This window comes from Larimichthys crocea, chromosome III (assembly GCF_000972845.2).
Source record: "Larimichthys crocea isolate SSNF chromosome III, L_crocea_2.0, whole genome shotgun sequence".
NCBI lineage: Eukaryota > Metazoa > Chordata > Actinopteri > Sciaenidae > Larimichthys > Larimichthys crocea.
The window spans coordinates 30,838,418-30,855,065 of NC_040013.1; the positions used below are offsets into that span (position 1 = coordinate 30,838,418).

Genomic DNA, 16,648 nt, shown 5'->3' on the forward strand with positions numbered 1-16,648 from the left:
CCAAAGTTTATGGAAACCATAAACTAATTTTATCACCCCCTATCAGTGTCTCTTCCTTTACAGTATCACACATACACTATTTTAGCGGAAGAATTTGCATGAGGCGACATGTAGCTCGCAATTCAGAGACATTCTGTGAACTTCAGTGACGTGTATAATAATGTCTCTCCTTCTTCTCTTACAGATCAGGAACACATTTTACAACTTTGTTCTTTAGGAAGAAAAGACTGGAAAGCATACCTATAGTTATACATTATGGACATCAAACTCTAGGGTTACAAGTGTCAAATTTTTTTTGGAGTTTTATCAACCTTTTTCCCAATCTTTGAAACACTCTGACCTGACGAAAAATCCAAATGGGAACTAATCTGTAATGGAAGAGATGCAAGATTGCAAAACTTTAATTCATTTGTAGATGCCTAAAATATAAGTTGGTGGTTTAATGCTGAAATAAGTTTCAGTTTATATTGATGATGAGTAGAAAATCCCCCGAAAACAACAACTTTTTAGGAATATACTCATAGTTTCATTTTTGCTAGATTGTTGTTTTATTATAATAAATGTGATGTGAGGCTTGGCCTCTTCCGTCACCGGTGTTTGTCCGGTTGTTTGTCCTGTTGTTTCCCCTTTGTATCATGTTTGTCTTGTCTGTCTCTGCCCGTGCTGCTGGGCGTGGCTTCCGGTTTCCTTTTGGCTGCCACTTCATGGCAACACCTGCCACCAATCATCATCACCTGACCCGTATAAAAGAACCGGCTCAACAACTCGCATGCTGCCAGATCATTGAGTGTCCTTAGTGATAACCGACACCACGGCCACACTCTTCTTTTTGTGCTCGCCCTGTTAATAACGCTGCTCTCCCTCTGCCTCAGGACTTCTGCCTGAGATCATCCTCTCAGGTTGTTTTTACCCCCACCAGCCCTGCACCTTTCAGGACATCCCTCCACCCTCCACCCTCCCCACAACTCCATCTTTGTGTGATTAACTATTTAAGTGATTCTAGTCTCCTGGCTCGTGTTTGGGTTCGGCAGCCATTCATCATGACACATATAAGTCGTGATAGTTGCCTCAGTAAAAAGGTTAGGGATGCAGACATACAGTAATAAATTACTTCATGACATTGACATACAATAACCAAATTCCACTGTTATTTTCTATATTTGTTTCTTTGAATAAGGTGTTTTCCTTCTTTACCCGAAACATTCATGTTAAGAGGAATTCATTTCATCTCCATACCCAGATAAAAGCGCTATTATTTCCCTCCCATTCAGAATGCACCTTGTACAACAACAATCCCCCTTGATCAGTCTAAATGTTTGGCTGTGCCCACATTTGTTGCCAGTGCCAAACCATCTGCCACAAAGCAACACTGACTCACAAGGCCCGCCTACGCTCTTTTGAGAATCCACGATTTCCACAAGGTACCTCTGTTTCTATCTAATCACCGTGTACATTGCCTTCCACTGTATCTCACTGGGTTCTGCCTGTTATGTGGCTGCAAAATGTATGCAGATAAAAGAGCAGTCATTGCCTGAACCTCGACAAATGTGTGAATACATTATGCAGATTTTTGTCAAAGCCAAATTGTATAATTTATGGAACAAGGTTAGGTTCTCTATCTTATTCAGTTTGACAATTATGTCATGCCGCCAGTGCCCGGCCACAAAACTGACTTGCATGCGTGAAAATGCGCAAACACACTCTTTCTGTCATGAAACCCATCAGCAGTTGATCATTTACACAGAGTGTGCGACAGTGTTTGCTCTGGTTCTAAGCTGCCAGGGACAGACAGGGACAGATCCAGTGTCCAGAGGATAAACTAGATACTCAAACCTGCTGGTGTCCATTACTTATGATCACACTGATACAGATGATACCTCAATCCAAGCCTTTACAATGCTCTTTCTCTCTCTCTGCTCTTAATTTGTCTCTCTGTGTCCCCCTTTTTTCCATATTTTTACCTACATGCAAACACAGATTGTGCTTTAGCTCCAAATAGATTTTACACATCCACCGAAGTGTTACTACATATGTGGAAAAACCTGTATAAAGCTCGATTCAGAGATTATTTAAGTCAGAAAATTACTTTTTGTGTTGCTTTCATTGTGTTAATACAATGAAAAGGAGTAGTGACAAGTCTAATGAGCACTAAACCTGATGAGTAAAGCTGCAGCGATCTTCTCACCAAGCATTCAGACTTTGGTGTTTGACATGACCATTCATAATAATCAAGGGTGGTGCACTAAATTACAGCGTCGCACGTCTTTTATGTATGTTTGAGTTTGTTTACTGTTTGTTTGTCTCGTCACAGAGTCATGGGTCAGGCACAGGGAGGGGGAATAAACAAGAGGTGATCCACCTACATGCCAGAATGAAAGTAAGAATCTGAGTTTGGCACCAAAGCTCCTGTCAGTCAGAGCACTTCACAATGCTTCACATGTTTCTATTGAAACTTTTCTCTCTGTGGCTGATGTATATAGGCACCTCAGACGTCTTCAAGGCATGAAAAGGCACAAACTTTCAAGGGCTCCTCCAAAAACAGCAGAGACAGGATCAAACTTCTTCAAGTATATAAAAGTAAGTGAGGGTTTTATAATTAAACTAAATGCACTGCGGCCTTAGTAGTCTCTTTTTTCCCCTGCTGTCTTTAAGAGGTGATCTTTCTCCGTGTGAAAGAGGCACTTGCTCTGACTGCAGCGTTATCCTTCCTAATAAAACACCAGGGGTAGAGTGACACCAGCAGCCTTGGACTGAAGTGGCCAGTCCGCCCATTAAACCACACACACGCACTTGCATGTACACCCTGTGAACTCTTAGTGGCACGTCTGCAATCAACTCCCCTCTAAGCCCTCGCGGGTCATCTCATCTCTGTAACGTTAGCACTTCTCTCTCTCTCTCCCCCCATGTCTCTCTCTGACACACACAGAAACACAAAGAAGGGCAGAAAGTTAACTGTGGTCAGAGCTGCATGCAACCACCTCTAACAGCCCTCAGGCTCCACGTGAGCTTTTCATTCGCTTTCCTCTAGTTAATACTTAATCAACTCGTAGAGTACCTACAGACAGGAGCCAGGCCACAGCTGCTGCTCATTATTTAACAGATGCAATGAAATTTTACTCTAATATGATTTACTACGCTTCTAAGAAGTCAAAGTGAAGACGATGTACTGTACTTACAGGGATATTTTGGGTCAGCAGACACTTTCACATGACATTGCTTCACTGTCCTGGTGATTTGGAGACAGTTGCACTCCTGTGGTTGTTAATTTAATGAAAGAAAACACTGTGTTTCAGGAAGCTTGACTCACTCAAAGGCCTAAAAAGTTCACTTTAAGGATAGTGAGTAGGCAGGATTACATGAACCTGGAGCAAATGCATTTATATGAGCGGGGTCTTTCAGCATGTACTTCCTGTGTGTGTTTGAGGAACATTTTTGGAAATGGGTTTATTTGTTTTGTTTTTTACTGAAAGTTAGATTTCCCAACATAATGTATGACCGTGACACTACCCATGATAACCTCATAGAATATGACGAATTGCTGCAGATTGAACTTCCTTTCCTTGCTTACTGCAGTGAAATTTAACACACACATTAATGCACCAGTGGTATTAACCCAGAAATAATAAAAAATATAATAATAAAACACTGACAGGGACTATTTTACTGCACCATAAGCAGTCTTATTTCCCATACTTTAAGTACATCTTAGTTTTACTTTAGCAAGGTTTTGAATGAGCTTTTACTGGAGTATTTTCACAGAGTGTACTTTCAAATATTAAATGATCTAATATTTGTTCCATCACTGGATTGTAACACTAAAAGTTTGAATTTTTGCACTTCAGTTTTTTAATAAATCAAATAAAATATGCTGTTGTAGCTGTAAATTACTGAGCTTTAAAGGTGTTGATAAGATTTTGTTACCTTTGACCAGAGGGTGTTTTCCTCTATTCCCAGTTGTTATGCTAAGCTGAGTTAATTATCTCCTGGCTGTAGCCATGTATCTACAGTACAGACATGATCATGATCATCTAACTTTTGGCAAGAATAGTGAAAAAAAAAGCTATAAAACTACAGTAATAATGCACATTTAGATTGAATATGAGCCGAAAAGTCACCTTCCTCTCACTCTGCGTCACCATGCGGCACAGTTGGCATTGAGCTGCTGCAGTAGAGCTAACATGTGCTCATAAACTGCTGGCTGCCACCCTCTCAGAAGCTTCTTTTTCACCGAGTATTAAAACAGATCTGCTGTTGTGTTGCTTCAACGTCAGCGGGTGCTCAGTAGACCAAACTTTGTGAGCTATGCAAAATGATTCAGTGCTCCATCAGTATGAAGTATATTCGTGAGTCTAAGCTCTGCGTATATCCTGTGACAGTAGTTGATGCTCTGTGGAGAGTCGCAGGAGCAGACACATCACTGACAGGAGGGGTGACCCATTTACAACAATGTTATTCTTGTCTTTGTCTTATTAAAATAGATGTAGGCTATATAAGGAGTGAGATCACAGTATTAATTAATGGCAAATTAAAATCATGGGAGTTGTGATGCATAAAGTTAGATAAAGATACTACGTCTTTGATAACAGGACTGACACTTTCAAAAGTTTTGTATAGATTATATATTTCCATTTAGAATGAATACCAGAAAAGTGGTCCATTTGATCACTTTCTGGAGCTTTTGATCTTACCACATGATCTTCATCAGCAGATCAGGATTTAAAAAAAAAGATTTGGTGACCTGCAACAGTGACAACTGGGCTGATGAGTCTGATGAAGGCAATGTGGTATTATCAAAAGAGACTAAATAGACATTTTGGTGCGTTGTTTTCAGACATGAAACATCAAAATGTTCTAGTTTTACATGCATTGAAACATATTATATAAGAGCGGCTCAACACTCTATTTAGAGTAAGAAACATATGCCTCTCTTTTTACAGGTCAAATGAGGATGGCGGTGAACGGCCTCCACTGTACATCATGTGGAGCGCGTGGGTGAGGTAAGGACTTATGTCACGGTGGATTTTATGAGAGGCACTCTGGCTAAGAGCATCAATTTAATGGCTGATAATGAATCAAGTGCAAGCTGATTTTCTAAGATAAGCAGATGTATTAGCCTTCCTAATCAAATCAAGCATATAAATGACTGGAGGCTCTCAGTTTTCACAAATGTTAAACCTCTATATTTACTTTTTATACTACTATATTTTAATGGCTTTCTACGGCTGCAGCATTCAACATGCAAATGCCACTAAATCCACATTTTACGACATGTGCCACCCAATATATATGTGCATTAACGCTACAGCTCATTTCAGGCTATCCTGCATGAGCTGAAGTGCTGCACAAGTGGAACCTGCTGGTGGTGTTAAATGAAAGGTCAGAGGATCACTGAAGTAATCAGGAATCAAACTCTGGGGACTATTAAGTTCTCTATGTCAAATATCCATGCTGTTCTAGTTTTCCAGACCAGTCTTTACCAGTCTTTTGCCCTACAGCTCCTTAAAATAAGGCAACTTGACACTCCTTCATCACACACTGCATGTCAGAGTTTGAGAGTGATTTTTTTAAGATTCTTCCATTTTAGGTCTGAACAAGTAAAACTGTCCAGTATTTCACAAAAAACAAAGATGAGTTGGAGAAAAAAAAAATTGGCAGACATACAGGAAATTCACAAGTTGGCATGTAAGGCACTTACATAAGCACAGATATGAGATTAGCTAAAAGTGTGAGTTACAGGAGAACAGCTGGATCAAAAGGTGCATTCAGACAAGTGTTGATGTGTTGACGTCATTCAGAGACACAGAGAGCGAGAGAGAGGGTACGAGTCTGATGCACAGCAGGAGAAGTCATTAGTGTGATCACTTTCCCCCTGCCTTCCCAAGCTCCACACAACGCTCAAGTAATTTACTGACCTGTACATACACACACTCACGCATACATGGACGCATGTGCCTGTCTGAGTCCAACATACCCGACATGTGCAGGACGTAACTAGATCATGTTGCTTTTTTTTAACACCGTATACAATTACACCACTGGTCAGGTGTAAGAACAAATTGTGTGTGGTGGAAGTGTGTGTGTGTCAATACAAGTATGCACTTTTGTCTGTGCATGTTGTTTATGTGTTTGTCCACATAGTTAACCCTCATAAAAGTAGGCATGTTGACTTAAAACACACTTGTCTAGTAAAAGCAGGATGGAGGGTTTACACGTGTAAACACACTCACCTGAGGTGTAAGAGTGCAACTCAGGCTCTCCCACTAGAAACACACACACACTCACATAAACACAGTGGCAGATGTCTTAAATAAGCATGTCTAATTCAAAGAACTGGCAGGGGGGGGAAAGCTCAACGTTCCTCCGTTCATGAATGCAAAACTGACCTCTCGGTTTACAGGGATCAGGTCTCATAACATTTCCAAATAGGCTATTAACTCCTGCAGAGGTCAAAGGTCACGTCTTTCCCACTTTTCCTCCTATCTCGACTCGTCTACGTTAGATTCCTCGGGTCACGGATACATAGTTTCAACTCAAGTTTGAATGTGAATGATCAGACTTCACAAATGCAAATTTCAGGTTCTGTTCCAAATGTAAAAGAAGATTTGAGGGAACATTTTGTGAGAGAAAGTGTCAAAAAAAAGATTTGACAAAAATAATAAGAACTTACTCACAACCTTGTTCTTCCCTGAGTTTTATACTGTCTCCTGAGATCTTCCTCATGGGGATCGAGTTTACTCAGCTGTCATTTTTGAGTCATGTGCAGTGGTGAAGAGTAGGTGAGTAGAGTCACTCACTCAAGTATTGTAGTATAGTATAAATATACTCACTGTGTACTTGTACTTTAATTAAGTATTTCCATTTTATACTTTTACTTCACTAGTTATTTTACAGCTTTAGTTACTTTGTAGATTCTGATAATTAATACAACACATTTACAATAATTCAACAACAGTATTACAATGTATCATTATATATTATTATATATATTTATTAATAGTATAGAAGCTACCCAGCACTATACAAAGTACACAAGTTTAATGAATGTCTAATGAAATGTTCTTTACATTTTTGTGCTAATATTTGTGCGCTTGTACTTAAAAAGTTTGAATGCAGGACTTGTACCTGTATTTCCAAACGGTCGTATTGCTACTTTTACTGGAGTAAAAGAACTGCTTCCACCGCTGCGATTGTGAGACACAGAAGTCATACGACCACCTGTTAACTTCATCAGGGTTAGGACAACTGTGCTATCCCTATAGCAACTGAGCAGACTCTATCTAAGAAAAGCTGTGAGATGCAGCTGGAAAGGAATAGTTAGTTGACCTTTGAGTTAAGAATTTAAGTTTTAATTTATTTCTGCTTGTTATCACACATTTTTAAAAAAGACACATAAGTCAAAGTGTTTTCCTCACAAAGTCCTACAAAAATACAAAATGACAAAGAAGGAAGAGTGGTTTATTTTAGGGCTGACCTAAATTTCACATCTGCTTGACATTTATATTTTTGTTCCCAAATATACTGTGTGTGGAAACCCCCTACTTCAAACCAGTATGTTTTGCCTGTTTTGTTATGCCAACCAGTTGAAGGTTCACCCGATTGCCTCGTTTATCAAATTAAGTGAGTCCCTTGACTGATGATGAAGACAGGAAATTATAACACTCTTCATTAGGGAGAGCGGTTGCTATTTATGTTGCGATGACAACTCTGCCTCTGCACCCATGGGAGAGACCATCCCCAATATCTGCACTCAATAATGGATTCAGGTTTCTATTTTTACTCCCTCTCACTCTCTCTTTCTCTCTCCTCTTTTCTCTCTGACTGTCACTTGGCCGGCTCTCATAATAATTATAGCTGTTGGCGATCATAAAAAGGCTGTTACAGAAATAACCAAGGCCTTGGTAGATAGGCAGTTATTTGAGAGAGTGAGATGCGTAGGGAACTCTAACCATCCAGTTGTAGCAGGGTGCACTCTGATGTTTCTGGGCTGCAGAGAGTATATTAAATGTCGCCCTCAAGTAGAAAAGTTTTGCAATCTGTGGGGAGTTTGCATTCAGCTATTAGAAACATACACATGATGAGTATTTTATAGGCTGATTCCAGTTTTTTTAGACCCTTTCAGTCTGAATATCTCACAGAAAAATAAGTCATCTGAGAAAGACTGTGGTCATGAAAAACAAACCATCTGGTTAAGGCTAAGCACTCTGGTTAATGTAAGTCTGTAGTCATGGTTACAATCTCCTGGTTATATGTGGTTTGTCTCCCATGTAGCCCAATCATTGGGATCTCGTGGGAGCTAATATGCTCCAGTCTAGTCCAGTCAAACAGGCTGGTACACTTGACTTATGATGAGCAGTACCCTCTGCTGGTCTGATTCACTAACTACAGGAGTACATGACAAGCATGTTATAATAAATAAAGATAGTTTTGTTCATTATAAAACAACATTGTGAGCAATAAAAAAAACAAAAAAAAAACAGAGTATGTTATGTTACAGTATCATAAATATGAGGACACAAAGTCAAATCAAATCAAGTTTATTTGTATAGCCCTTTACAATAGCCAGACGGTACCCAAAGTGCTTTACAATAAAGCCGTAAAAACAATACATAACAGGTACATAACAAATAAATACAATTAAATTAACATACAGTTAAAATTAAAAGTACTGTAGTGTTAAAAACCTTCCAGAAATACATGAGAAGCAGCAGACAGAATGAGTACACCTGAGAAGGCAAAGAAGGCACTGGATTCAAAATATCATGAAGAAGAAGTTAATGTTGTTGACTCATATTTTAGTATTTTAGATGATTACATAATATCGGGCTGCTCCGGGACCAGGGGAAACCAATTTCGTTTCATCCCATGTTTTACATGTGCTGCAATGACAATAAAACACCTTGAATCCTTGAATCCTTGAGTTAATTTAAAATGAACTAATCTTAAATGAACTGATTTAATCGATCTCTAAGTCAAGTCCAGTAGCCATCGAACTGGCTTGTGCAATAAGTGCAATTTTCTCATGCATGCATACTGCACTTTATACGATCAGTGTCTATTCTCTCTGTACAGTCTCTCAAAGAACAAGTTCTTTATAAGGTTTTATATTTACATATTGCATAGTTCACTGTTACTTGTTTTTTTTTATTTTACTGTTACTGGTTTTATTTAACTGTTATTTATACATGTGTGTGTATATAGTGTTAAAATAGGATATTGTATAGGTGTATATTGTTAAAGTTTTGTTTTCTTGCTATCACTCACTATCTCACTTACCATCTGGGAGCTGCGGTAACAAAAACTATTTCCCTGCGGGGATTAATAAAGTATTTCTGATTGTGATTCTGATTAAAATAACTCATTTAATAACATAAAAACAAACCACGTGATACCAGCTTCAAAGAGCAGGAGGAGGAGGAGGAGAAAAGGAACATAAAATTATCAAAAGCAGAATATGGAAGGAAATAAACAATCAGTGAAATCAACACTGGAAGAAGCAGAAGAAAAATGGAGACATTTATATAAGTTACAAAGAGGAGAGTAGGATGTAATGGAGAAAACAGAACAGAACAAGTAATCATGAGCAGAATAAGAAGAGGGCACCGTAAACTGAAAAGCACAATAGGAAACATCTAACTGGTCACTGTGACCGTGGGGAGAAAGAAACGCATGTGAAAGGGGGAGTGATGGATACAGGGCTGCGAAAGGCAGTGGAAAATAAATTCAAGAGTAAAGCAGAATGTGGAAAAATCTAGGGTCAGTTGACCCTAGATTTTTCCACATTCTGCTAATTAAAGGAGAACATAACAGAGGAGGAATAAGAAAGAAAGTAAAGTCCAGCAGATGGCAGTAAGAGCAACGTTAAGGATGCCGACTGCCGATTAAACACCAAAGAAGAAGATGGCCACCCTAGCAACCACACCGCCCGCTGATAAACATTGCTCGGTAGCTATCAAAGACTCGTTTATTCCACTTGTTTCTGTGCTAGACAAACACGATTTGTGTCAGTCTGCGACATTATGAGTGTCTCAAATGTCTAAAATGTTCAGGAGAGGTGGAGTACGGTAAGGAGGAGTAGCTGAGACTGCGGTAACGCTATCTACACTTTAAAATCTAGTGCCCGCCTACATCAGTTTGTACGGTAAAGCCTGTGAGCGGCTTCATGGTGCCTTCAAGTGCACCTCGGAAATTGTGTGATTTCAGCATCATTATGAGAAAATGGTGCAGTAAAATAACTTGAAGTAGCTGGGGACATATAGAACAAGAATCAGGTGGAGTTGTCAGAAAACAATTTGATTTGTTTATTTAATGACTTTTCTAAATCTGCATATGTCACCATACATTGTGTATGATTTCAGCATCACTTTATTAGAAAATGGTACAGTAAAAGAACTTTAAATTCACCCCAGAAGTAGCTGGGGACGTGTAGAACAAAAACCAGGTGGAGTTGTTGTCAGTTGTTTATTCATTGACTTTTCTAAATCTGCATAATGTGTCTTAGAAAATAGATAATTTTCTGATTTCTGAGTTTCCGAGGTGCACTTGAAGGCACCGTGAAGCCGCTCACACGCTTTACCGTACAAACCGATGTAGACGGGCACTGAATTTTAGTGTATAGCGTTACTGCAGTCTGTCAGCTATGTTATGGGAAAGAGAAGCTGCTGCTGACTTGAGTGTTTAGCTACAAAAACACTGTAGTTAATAATGTGTATAGTTGCAATTAATTAGTATTTATTAATTTGAGTATTTTGGTTACCCATGGCTGCACATTGAAGAACAAAGTAGGGCGCTGTTGGATTATTATTGATTTATTTTGTACCTGTGCTTTCACTGAATGAATTTGAGCAGGCAGATGGAGACTGCAGTGTCCAGCAGCCCTGCACATCTGACAGCGTGGATCAAAAGCCAGACAGACAGAAAAGTGCAGAGTTTGTCCGAGAAGCAGAGAAGAACAGGAGGCAGTAAGTGACTGTCACAACATTTAACCCCACAATGAAATGACATCCAAACCTACCCACAGACATGTCATCAAATCAGTCTTTTACCAGTACTATGTGAAGATCTGACGCCAATATGTATTCGCCGGACATTCGTGTAATAAACCCTTTTATTTCTCTCCCAGGATTGAAAAGTTGGAGAAAGAAAGGACGCTGATTGTTCAGTGCAGAAAGAATGGCTGGACAGACGTGTCCGGAGAACTGGAGGAGTACGAGAAGATGCTGGAGGACCAAAGAAATGCTGAGAGTGAGTCTTTCTATAAGATGATCCCACGCCAGTGAAATACACTTGTTACAGTAGTTTGAATACACAAGATTGATGATAAATCACTTACAAGTAAGAAAAAAAAGTCAAACTGAAGAAAGTCATTAAGTCATGATGGTGTTAAAGAATCTGATCTTAAAGGGTTTTTTTTAACATTTCCTCTTGACATTTTAATGTAACAGGGTGACTGTGTTATTACCATGAGCTATAAAACACTGTTTTCCTTTTGTCTGTGATGGCCTTCTCTAAATACTCCCTGGAAATGGATTCATAGCAGTAAAGAAAAAGGAAACATCCATCTCAATACTTTGATAAAAAAAAACTGCTATTCTTAATGTTTTTTTGTTTTTTCTTTAGAGATGAATCTTAAGAAGCAGCTGGTGAAGATTCATAATGGCGTTAGGAAATTTCAGAGACAACTAATAGATGTGAAGCCAACTCCTGAGTGTAAGTGCATCCAGCAGGGTTTCTTCATACTGCCTTAAAGCAACTATACAATGTAACATTCACTCATCTTGAGAGAGATTTAGTACTTCTTGCAACCGTTGATATCAATGTATGTGTCACTGTGTTACAGCAGTATAAAAGATGCTATTGTAAAGAAGTGTGCTGCTCAATTAAAAACATACTGATTATAATATTATGAGAGTATAAATGAAAATAAGATTGTTTTGGGATAGATTGTTAATAATTTCTGCTTTGGTTTTCAGTGATCGAAAGACTGAAAGAAATAATGTCAGAGGTGGAAATCTCAATTAACAGCCTAAAGGAGGAACAGCGGTCTAGGTAATGGGATACACTTTAGACTAAATTCAACTCACTAACCAGAAAAATGGAAACCTCTGTAAGATGCAGACTCCCACGTGTCCTGGAAAATGGTTATCCAGGACACGTGGGAGCCTGCATCTTACAGAGGTTTCCAAACTGAGAGAAAATGTTGAAATGTCCTGGAAGATTGTTCAAACATAAACTCAGTGTTTGCACCACACTGGGAATAAATACATGTATTGCAATTTAAAATTTTAATTTAAATGTGTGTTTCTCTGCTCCTCTCAGCTTTGAGGAACTTTTAAAGGAGGACCGGACGTGCAGGCAGGAGATCACAGCTTATGAGAAGAAGATTGAAAACTGGAGCCTTGCTGTCAAAACAGACCCCAAACTACCCACAGCTCCCAACGCTAAGGTCCGTCTCCACTTGTTTCGCTCCTTTCTGGAGTCCAGAAATGTGATATAATAAATGCTGTTAATATTTATAAGATATGACTGCGCAAAAGACAGAAAATACATGTTTTGTATAAGTGTATAATCTGTCTTATATAGTTAGGAATCGACAGAATATATATAATATTTATCTCGTTCCAAGTTTTTCTGACCATACAACACTTATCTTTTCCATAAGACCAAACCCCCAGACAGAGACCTCCCTGCAGAGGTCAGAGCACTGGAGGCTTTTCTGCAGAAGACCGGAGGCCTTTATGGTGGCTGGGACCAATATGACCACCAAGCCTTTCTCAAAGTAAGACATTGCTGTTGAAATCAGTGTTCAACTTTTTGCTTCGGGCAACTTGAGCAGACGCCAAGCCAAAGGTCGATTTCTCCAAGATTCCTGTCTGTATTACTCTAATCTGTTTGATTTGCAGGTCTGGACAAAGCACAGTGGGAAACCCGCTTACAGGAAAGAGGCCAAACTATACTTGCCTGCTAAAACATTAGAGGAGATTGAGCAACATGAGGACTGGCATCAGGAGCTGATCTACCTACAAGACAGAAAGAGAGAGGTGAAGAACTGTGACAAAACGTTCGTCATTACTACAGTTTTAAGAAAGGCCTGTTGTGTCTTGCCTTTGAGAACGCTTGATGTTGGGTGGAGGACACATTTGCTACAGTTAAAGCAGCAGAGTCATCTTTACTCCACCAGCTTGTATGTAAAATATAGTTCAACCTTCGCTATAAATAGAATGGTTTCCAATAGTGTGCTTACAGTGCTTGTAAACCTTTATTTCCCAGTTAGAAATATGATCTCAAGTTTTTTTGTGGCTTCATTTTTTTGCTACCTGTCTTCACACCATACCCAGGCTATTCAGCGTTGGAAAGCCAGCAAGCATCAAGAACGCCAGACCAGGATCCAGAGTCAGGAGGAGGCAGTGGAGGCAGAAAGGAGGGAGAAGGAGTACAAGAGCCAGGCCTACCGACTCAGGTGAGTCAAAAATAGAATAAAATTAAAAAACAAAACAAAACAGAAAGACAAAATGGAGCCAATGTTGAATCCATGACTAAGCTGTGAGATGTTCATCAGATCTGATGAGCACCCAAACTGTTTAATTAGTCTGCTTTAATAAAGGTGTGTATGGGGACTGTTTGTTTTTGCCACCTTGGTATTATGTTTGTTTTAGTGCGTTCGGTCCTCTTCTGTTTTAGGATTGAGGAGGAGAAGAGGGAGGCAGCCCGGCGACTGGAGGAGTGGAGGGAGGAGAGGAGAAGGCTCGAGGAACAGGAAGAGGAGCAGAGACTGGCTGAGGAGATACAAAAGAGGAGACGGGCAAAGGTGCTTTGACTCGTGGTTATTTATGTGATGATTTATCATCAGTGATAGTGCTTCTGTGTTAGTATGTGTGAGTATTGTTTGATTTATTTACAACAAAAATCAAGGACATACCTTACTAATCGAAATCATTTTTGTTTACCAGGAAGAACGTCGCCGCCAACTGGAGGTGAAACTAATCGTTGAAGAGCAGCTACGACTGAGGAACGAGCAGGAGGAGGAAGAAAGGATGAGGAGGATAGAGGAGGAACAGAGGGAGATGGAGGAGAGGAGAAAGGAGGCAGCAAAGGGACTCAAACGCTTTAGTGAAAGGGTACGAGTCACAGAGAGGCACAACTACTTGTTTTGGAGTGGGCTAATGTTGGTACCGCTAAGCTTGTCTCTGCCTTTCTGCAGGATCTTCACAAGGTGGAGGCAAAACTTCAGGAAAAGCAGCTGAGGGAAAAAGAGGAAGAGGAAAGGCAGAGGAGAATCGCTGCTAAGCTGAAGGAGAGGGTAAGTGTTGTACAGCGAATGAATCGGTCACATACCATCAGGCAATCTCTGCTGATGCTTATTTGTTCTTAATTCAGGTGGACACTCACATCAGCAGAGACCCCTCCAGGCTAACTCGTCCCACTAAGGGATGGGACGAGAGAATGAAACACATTGGACCGTCAGGAGGAGGGCCTATGTTACAGATGTTTCACAGGTCTGATTGCCCTTGATTTTTACAGTAGCTAATTCAAGTTTGTATTAAGTAATGATGAGCGATTGCTTGCTGAATCACTGAAATTACTGTTGTTTTGTTGCAGAGCTGTGCCCACTTGGAGACAAGGCCTGTGAGGAGCAGCGATGGACAGTCCTGAAATGCATTCAATGCAATATTCTGTTTTTATAGACATTAGATTTTATTGAAAATGTATGCACCTCAATCAAATTGTGCCTTTATTTGAATCTTTATTTTATCTTTATTGAATTTTCAATAAAATCTTGTAATTATAGTTTGTCTATGGTGGTTTATTTTTGCTCTGTTTAAACGGTGGAGTTATTAGTCCGGTCTGACAGCCAGTCACGGTCAGATCACATCATATTCAGATTTCATGTCCACGGGTCATGTTTTTATAATATATTCCTGCTAGGGTTGTAGGATCTATCTATCTATCTATCTATCTATCTATCTATCTATCTATCTATCTATCTATCTATCTATCTATCTATCTATCTATCTATCTATCTTCATGCAGGTTTAATGTATTCCATACAAGTTCTTCTTTGTTAAAAACAATGAAAATAAAATTTTTAGCAGCAGACAAAGGGGTGTGAAAGGAGTGTCCCTCAGGTATAAATATCTAGGTGTCCCCATATTCTGGGTCTTTTCTTCATCTTTGACCACTCGCTGTTAAATTGACCTTTTCTTTGCAAAGAAAATAAAACCTTGTCGGCCGGCAGAAGTCTCTATTTCATTAGATTAGATTAGATTAGATTAGATATACTTTATTCATTTCACCACGGGGAAATTTACTTGTTACAGCAGCAGAGGAAATCTATCTATCTATTGTCACAGAAGAGTAATTCATGTAACTTTTTATTGTTTTTCATCTTTAAAATGTAAGTATTGGCCCTCTTTAAAAAGAAGTTTGGACACCCCTGCCCTAAAGTCATACAGTGTAGCGCTGTAGCGTGCGTGTGTGTGTGTGTGTGTGTGTGTGTGTGTGTGTGTGTGTGTGTGCTTTTATTTTGAAAACCAGGCGAACAGGAAAAGATTCCTCATAGGTGCGGATGCAAAGATGGCGGAAGAGGAGAGCCAGTTTGAAGAATTTGAGCAAATAGACTTTTTAAGAGATAGACATGTACGCTTCTTCCAGAGAACACTTCAGGTGTTACCCGAGAGGTACGCCTCGCTGGAAACAACCAGGTACGAGAACCGGAGCGAAACATTTTGCTCTGATTTGGGTGTTTTGTTGAGGAACTAGCATCCGGGCTAACCGTTTTGAATGGAGCCTGATGCTACTTAGCTTAGCACAGCGTCCTTGCTGATCTCAGTGAAGTTGTGGTGGTTTTGGCTGCAGTAAAACAGGAAACTGAGCTCTGCCCTCACGTTTCCCGGGCACCACACCCTCCGTGAAACGTGTCTGTCGACGTTTATTAGTTTGTATTAGAGGAACAAAGCTCTAAACTTCATGTAAAACTTGGTTTGTTGACTTAAACATCTCCACTTGGATGGAGAACAAACAGCTGGTTTATCTAATTGAGTTGTTTACATTGCCTCTGATTTGTTGAGCATCTTCTGCCCATGCCATTACTGCAGCTCATGTGTGCATCAGTATTAAATCAGTAATAATTAATGACCATTGCTTGCTGCCTTTCTTTCCAGGTTAACCATCATTTTCTTTGCCTTGTCTGGTCTGGATGTGCTCGACGCTCTGGATGTGATTGATAGAAATTTAATGATAGAGTGGATCTACTCACTACAGGTTTTGCCCACAGAGGACCGTAAGTGTCACATCTTCTCACTTTTTATTTATTTATTTATTTATTTATTTATTTATTTATTTATTTATTAACAGTATCCAGTCTCATCCTCCATTGCTCGGCTCTGAACATCTATACAGTAGGGACAAATACCTGGATGAAATGTTGAAATGATGAATGTTAGGTAGGTGAGGTAGGTCCAATGAGGAAGCAGAGTTCATGTTAAAGGAATATTTATTATACAATTTTATACAAATACACCTGTTGGCTCATTTCTATGTGTGTTTAATGTTATGTGTAGATTTCTTTCATGTACTGTATGCTGCAGTGTCACATCGCACCTTGACGACCTGTTGACCTTTAACCACAAGTGAATATTCAATATGAAAACAC

The 16,648-nt window shown here is 39.5% G+C and overlaps 2 protein-coding genes across 4 annotated transcripts in view; both read left to right on the forward strand.

Annotated features, from left to right (window-relative positions):
• Positions 1–9,822: 9,822 nt before the first annotated feature.
• Positions 9,823–14,743, forward strand: ccdc112 (coiled-coil domain containing 112). Of its 3 annotated transcripts, none has more exons than XM_010731264.3 (14): positions 9,823–9,942; positions 10,843–10,958; positions 11,120–11,241; positions 11,617–11,706; positions 11,970–12,045; positions 12,316–12,442; positions 12,659–12,775; positions 12,900–13,037; positions 13,335–13,456; positions 13,678–13,804; positions 13,947–14,114; positions 14,198–14,296; positions 14,374–14,492; positions 14,596–14,743. In XM_010731264.3, exons 1-14 carry the CDS (start codon positions 9,898–9,900, stop codon positions 14,624–14,626), a joined length of 1,497 nt encoding a protein of 498 aa, XP_010729566.3. In that variant the 5' UTR covers positions 9,823–9,897; the 3' UTR covers positions 14,627–14,743. The 3 variants fall into 3 exon arrangements, with proteins under 3 accessions (XP_010729566.3, XP_019115428.2, XP_027133778.1); XM_019259883.2 differs by having other exon boundaries at positions 10,846–10,958; XM_027277977.1 differs by lacking the exon at positions 9,823–9,942 and adding an exon at positions 9,949–10,061 and having other exon boundaries at positions 10,846–10,958.
• An 803-nt stretch (positions 14,744–15,546) lies between these two features.
• Positions 15,547–16,648, forward strand: part of pggt1b (protein geranylgeranyltransferase type I, beta subunit) — a 15,710-nt gene continuing 14,608 nt past the window's right edge. The window contains exons 1-2 of the mRNA XM_019259926.2: positions 15,547–15,698; positions 16,158–16,276. Of these exons, the coding sequence (XP_019115471.1) occupies positions 15,571–15,698; positions 16,158–16,276 (247 nt within the window). The 5' untranslated portion in view covers positions 15,547–15,570. The remainder of the gene's footprint in view (positions 15,699–16,157; positions 16,277–16,648) is intronic.

Bases quoted from the DNA above. Each gene is read 5' to 3' on its own strand.
- ccdc112 (XM_010731264.3), top strand. From the start codon at position 9,898: ATGGCCACCCTAGCAACCACACCGCCCGCTGATAAACATTGCTCG. The intron at 12,443-12,658 runs GTCCGTCTCCAC...CTTTTCCATAAG, and splicing joins CCACAGCTCCCAACGCTAAG to ACCAAACCCCCAGACAGAGA. The intron at 12,776-12,899 runs GTAAGACATTGC...TTTGATTTGCAG, and splicing joins ACCACCAAGCCTTTCTCAAA to GTCTGGACAAAGCACAGTGG.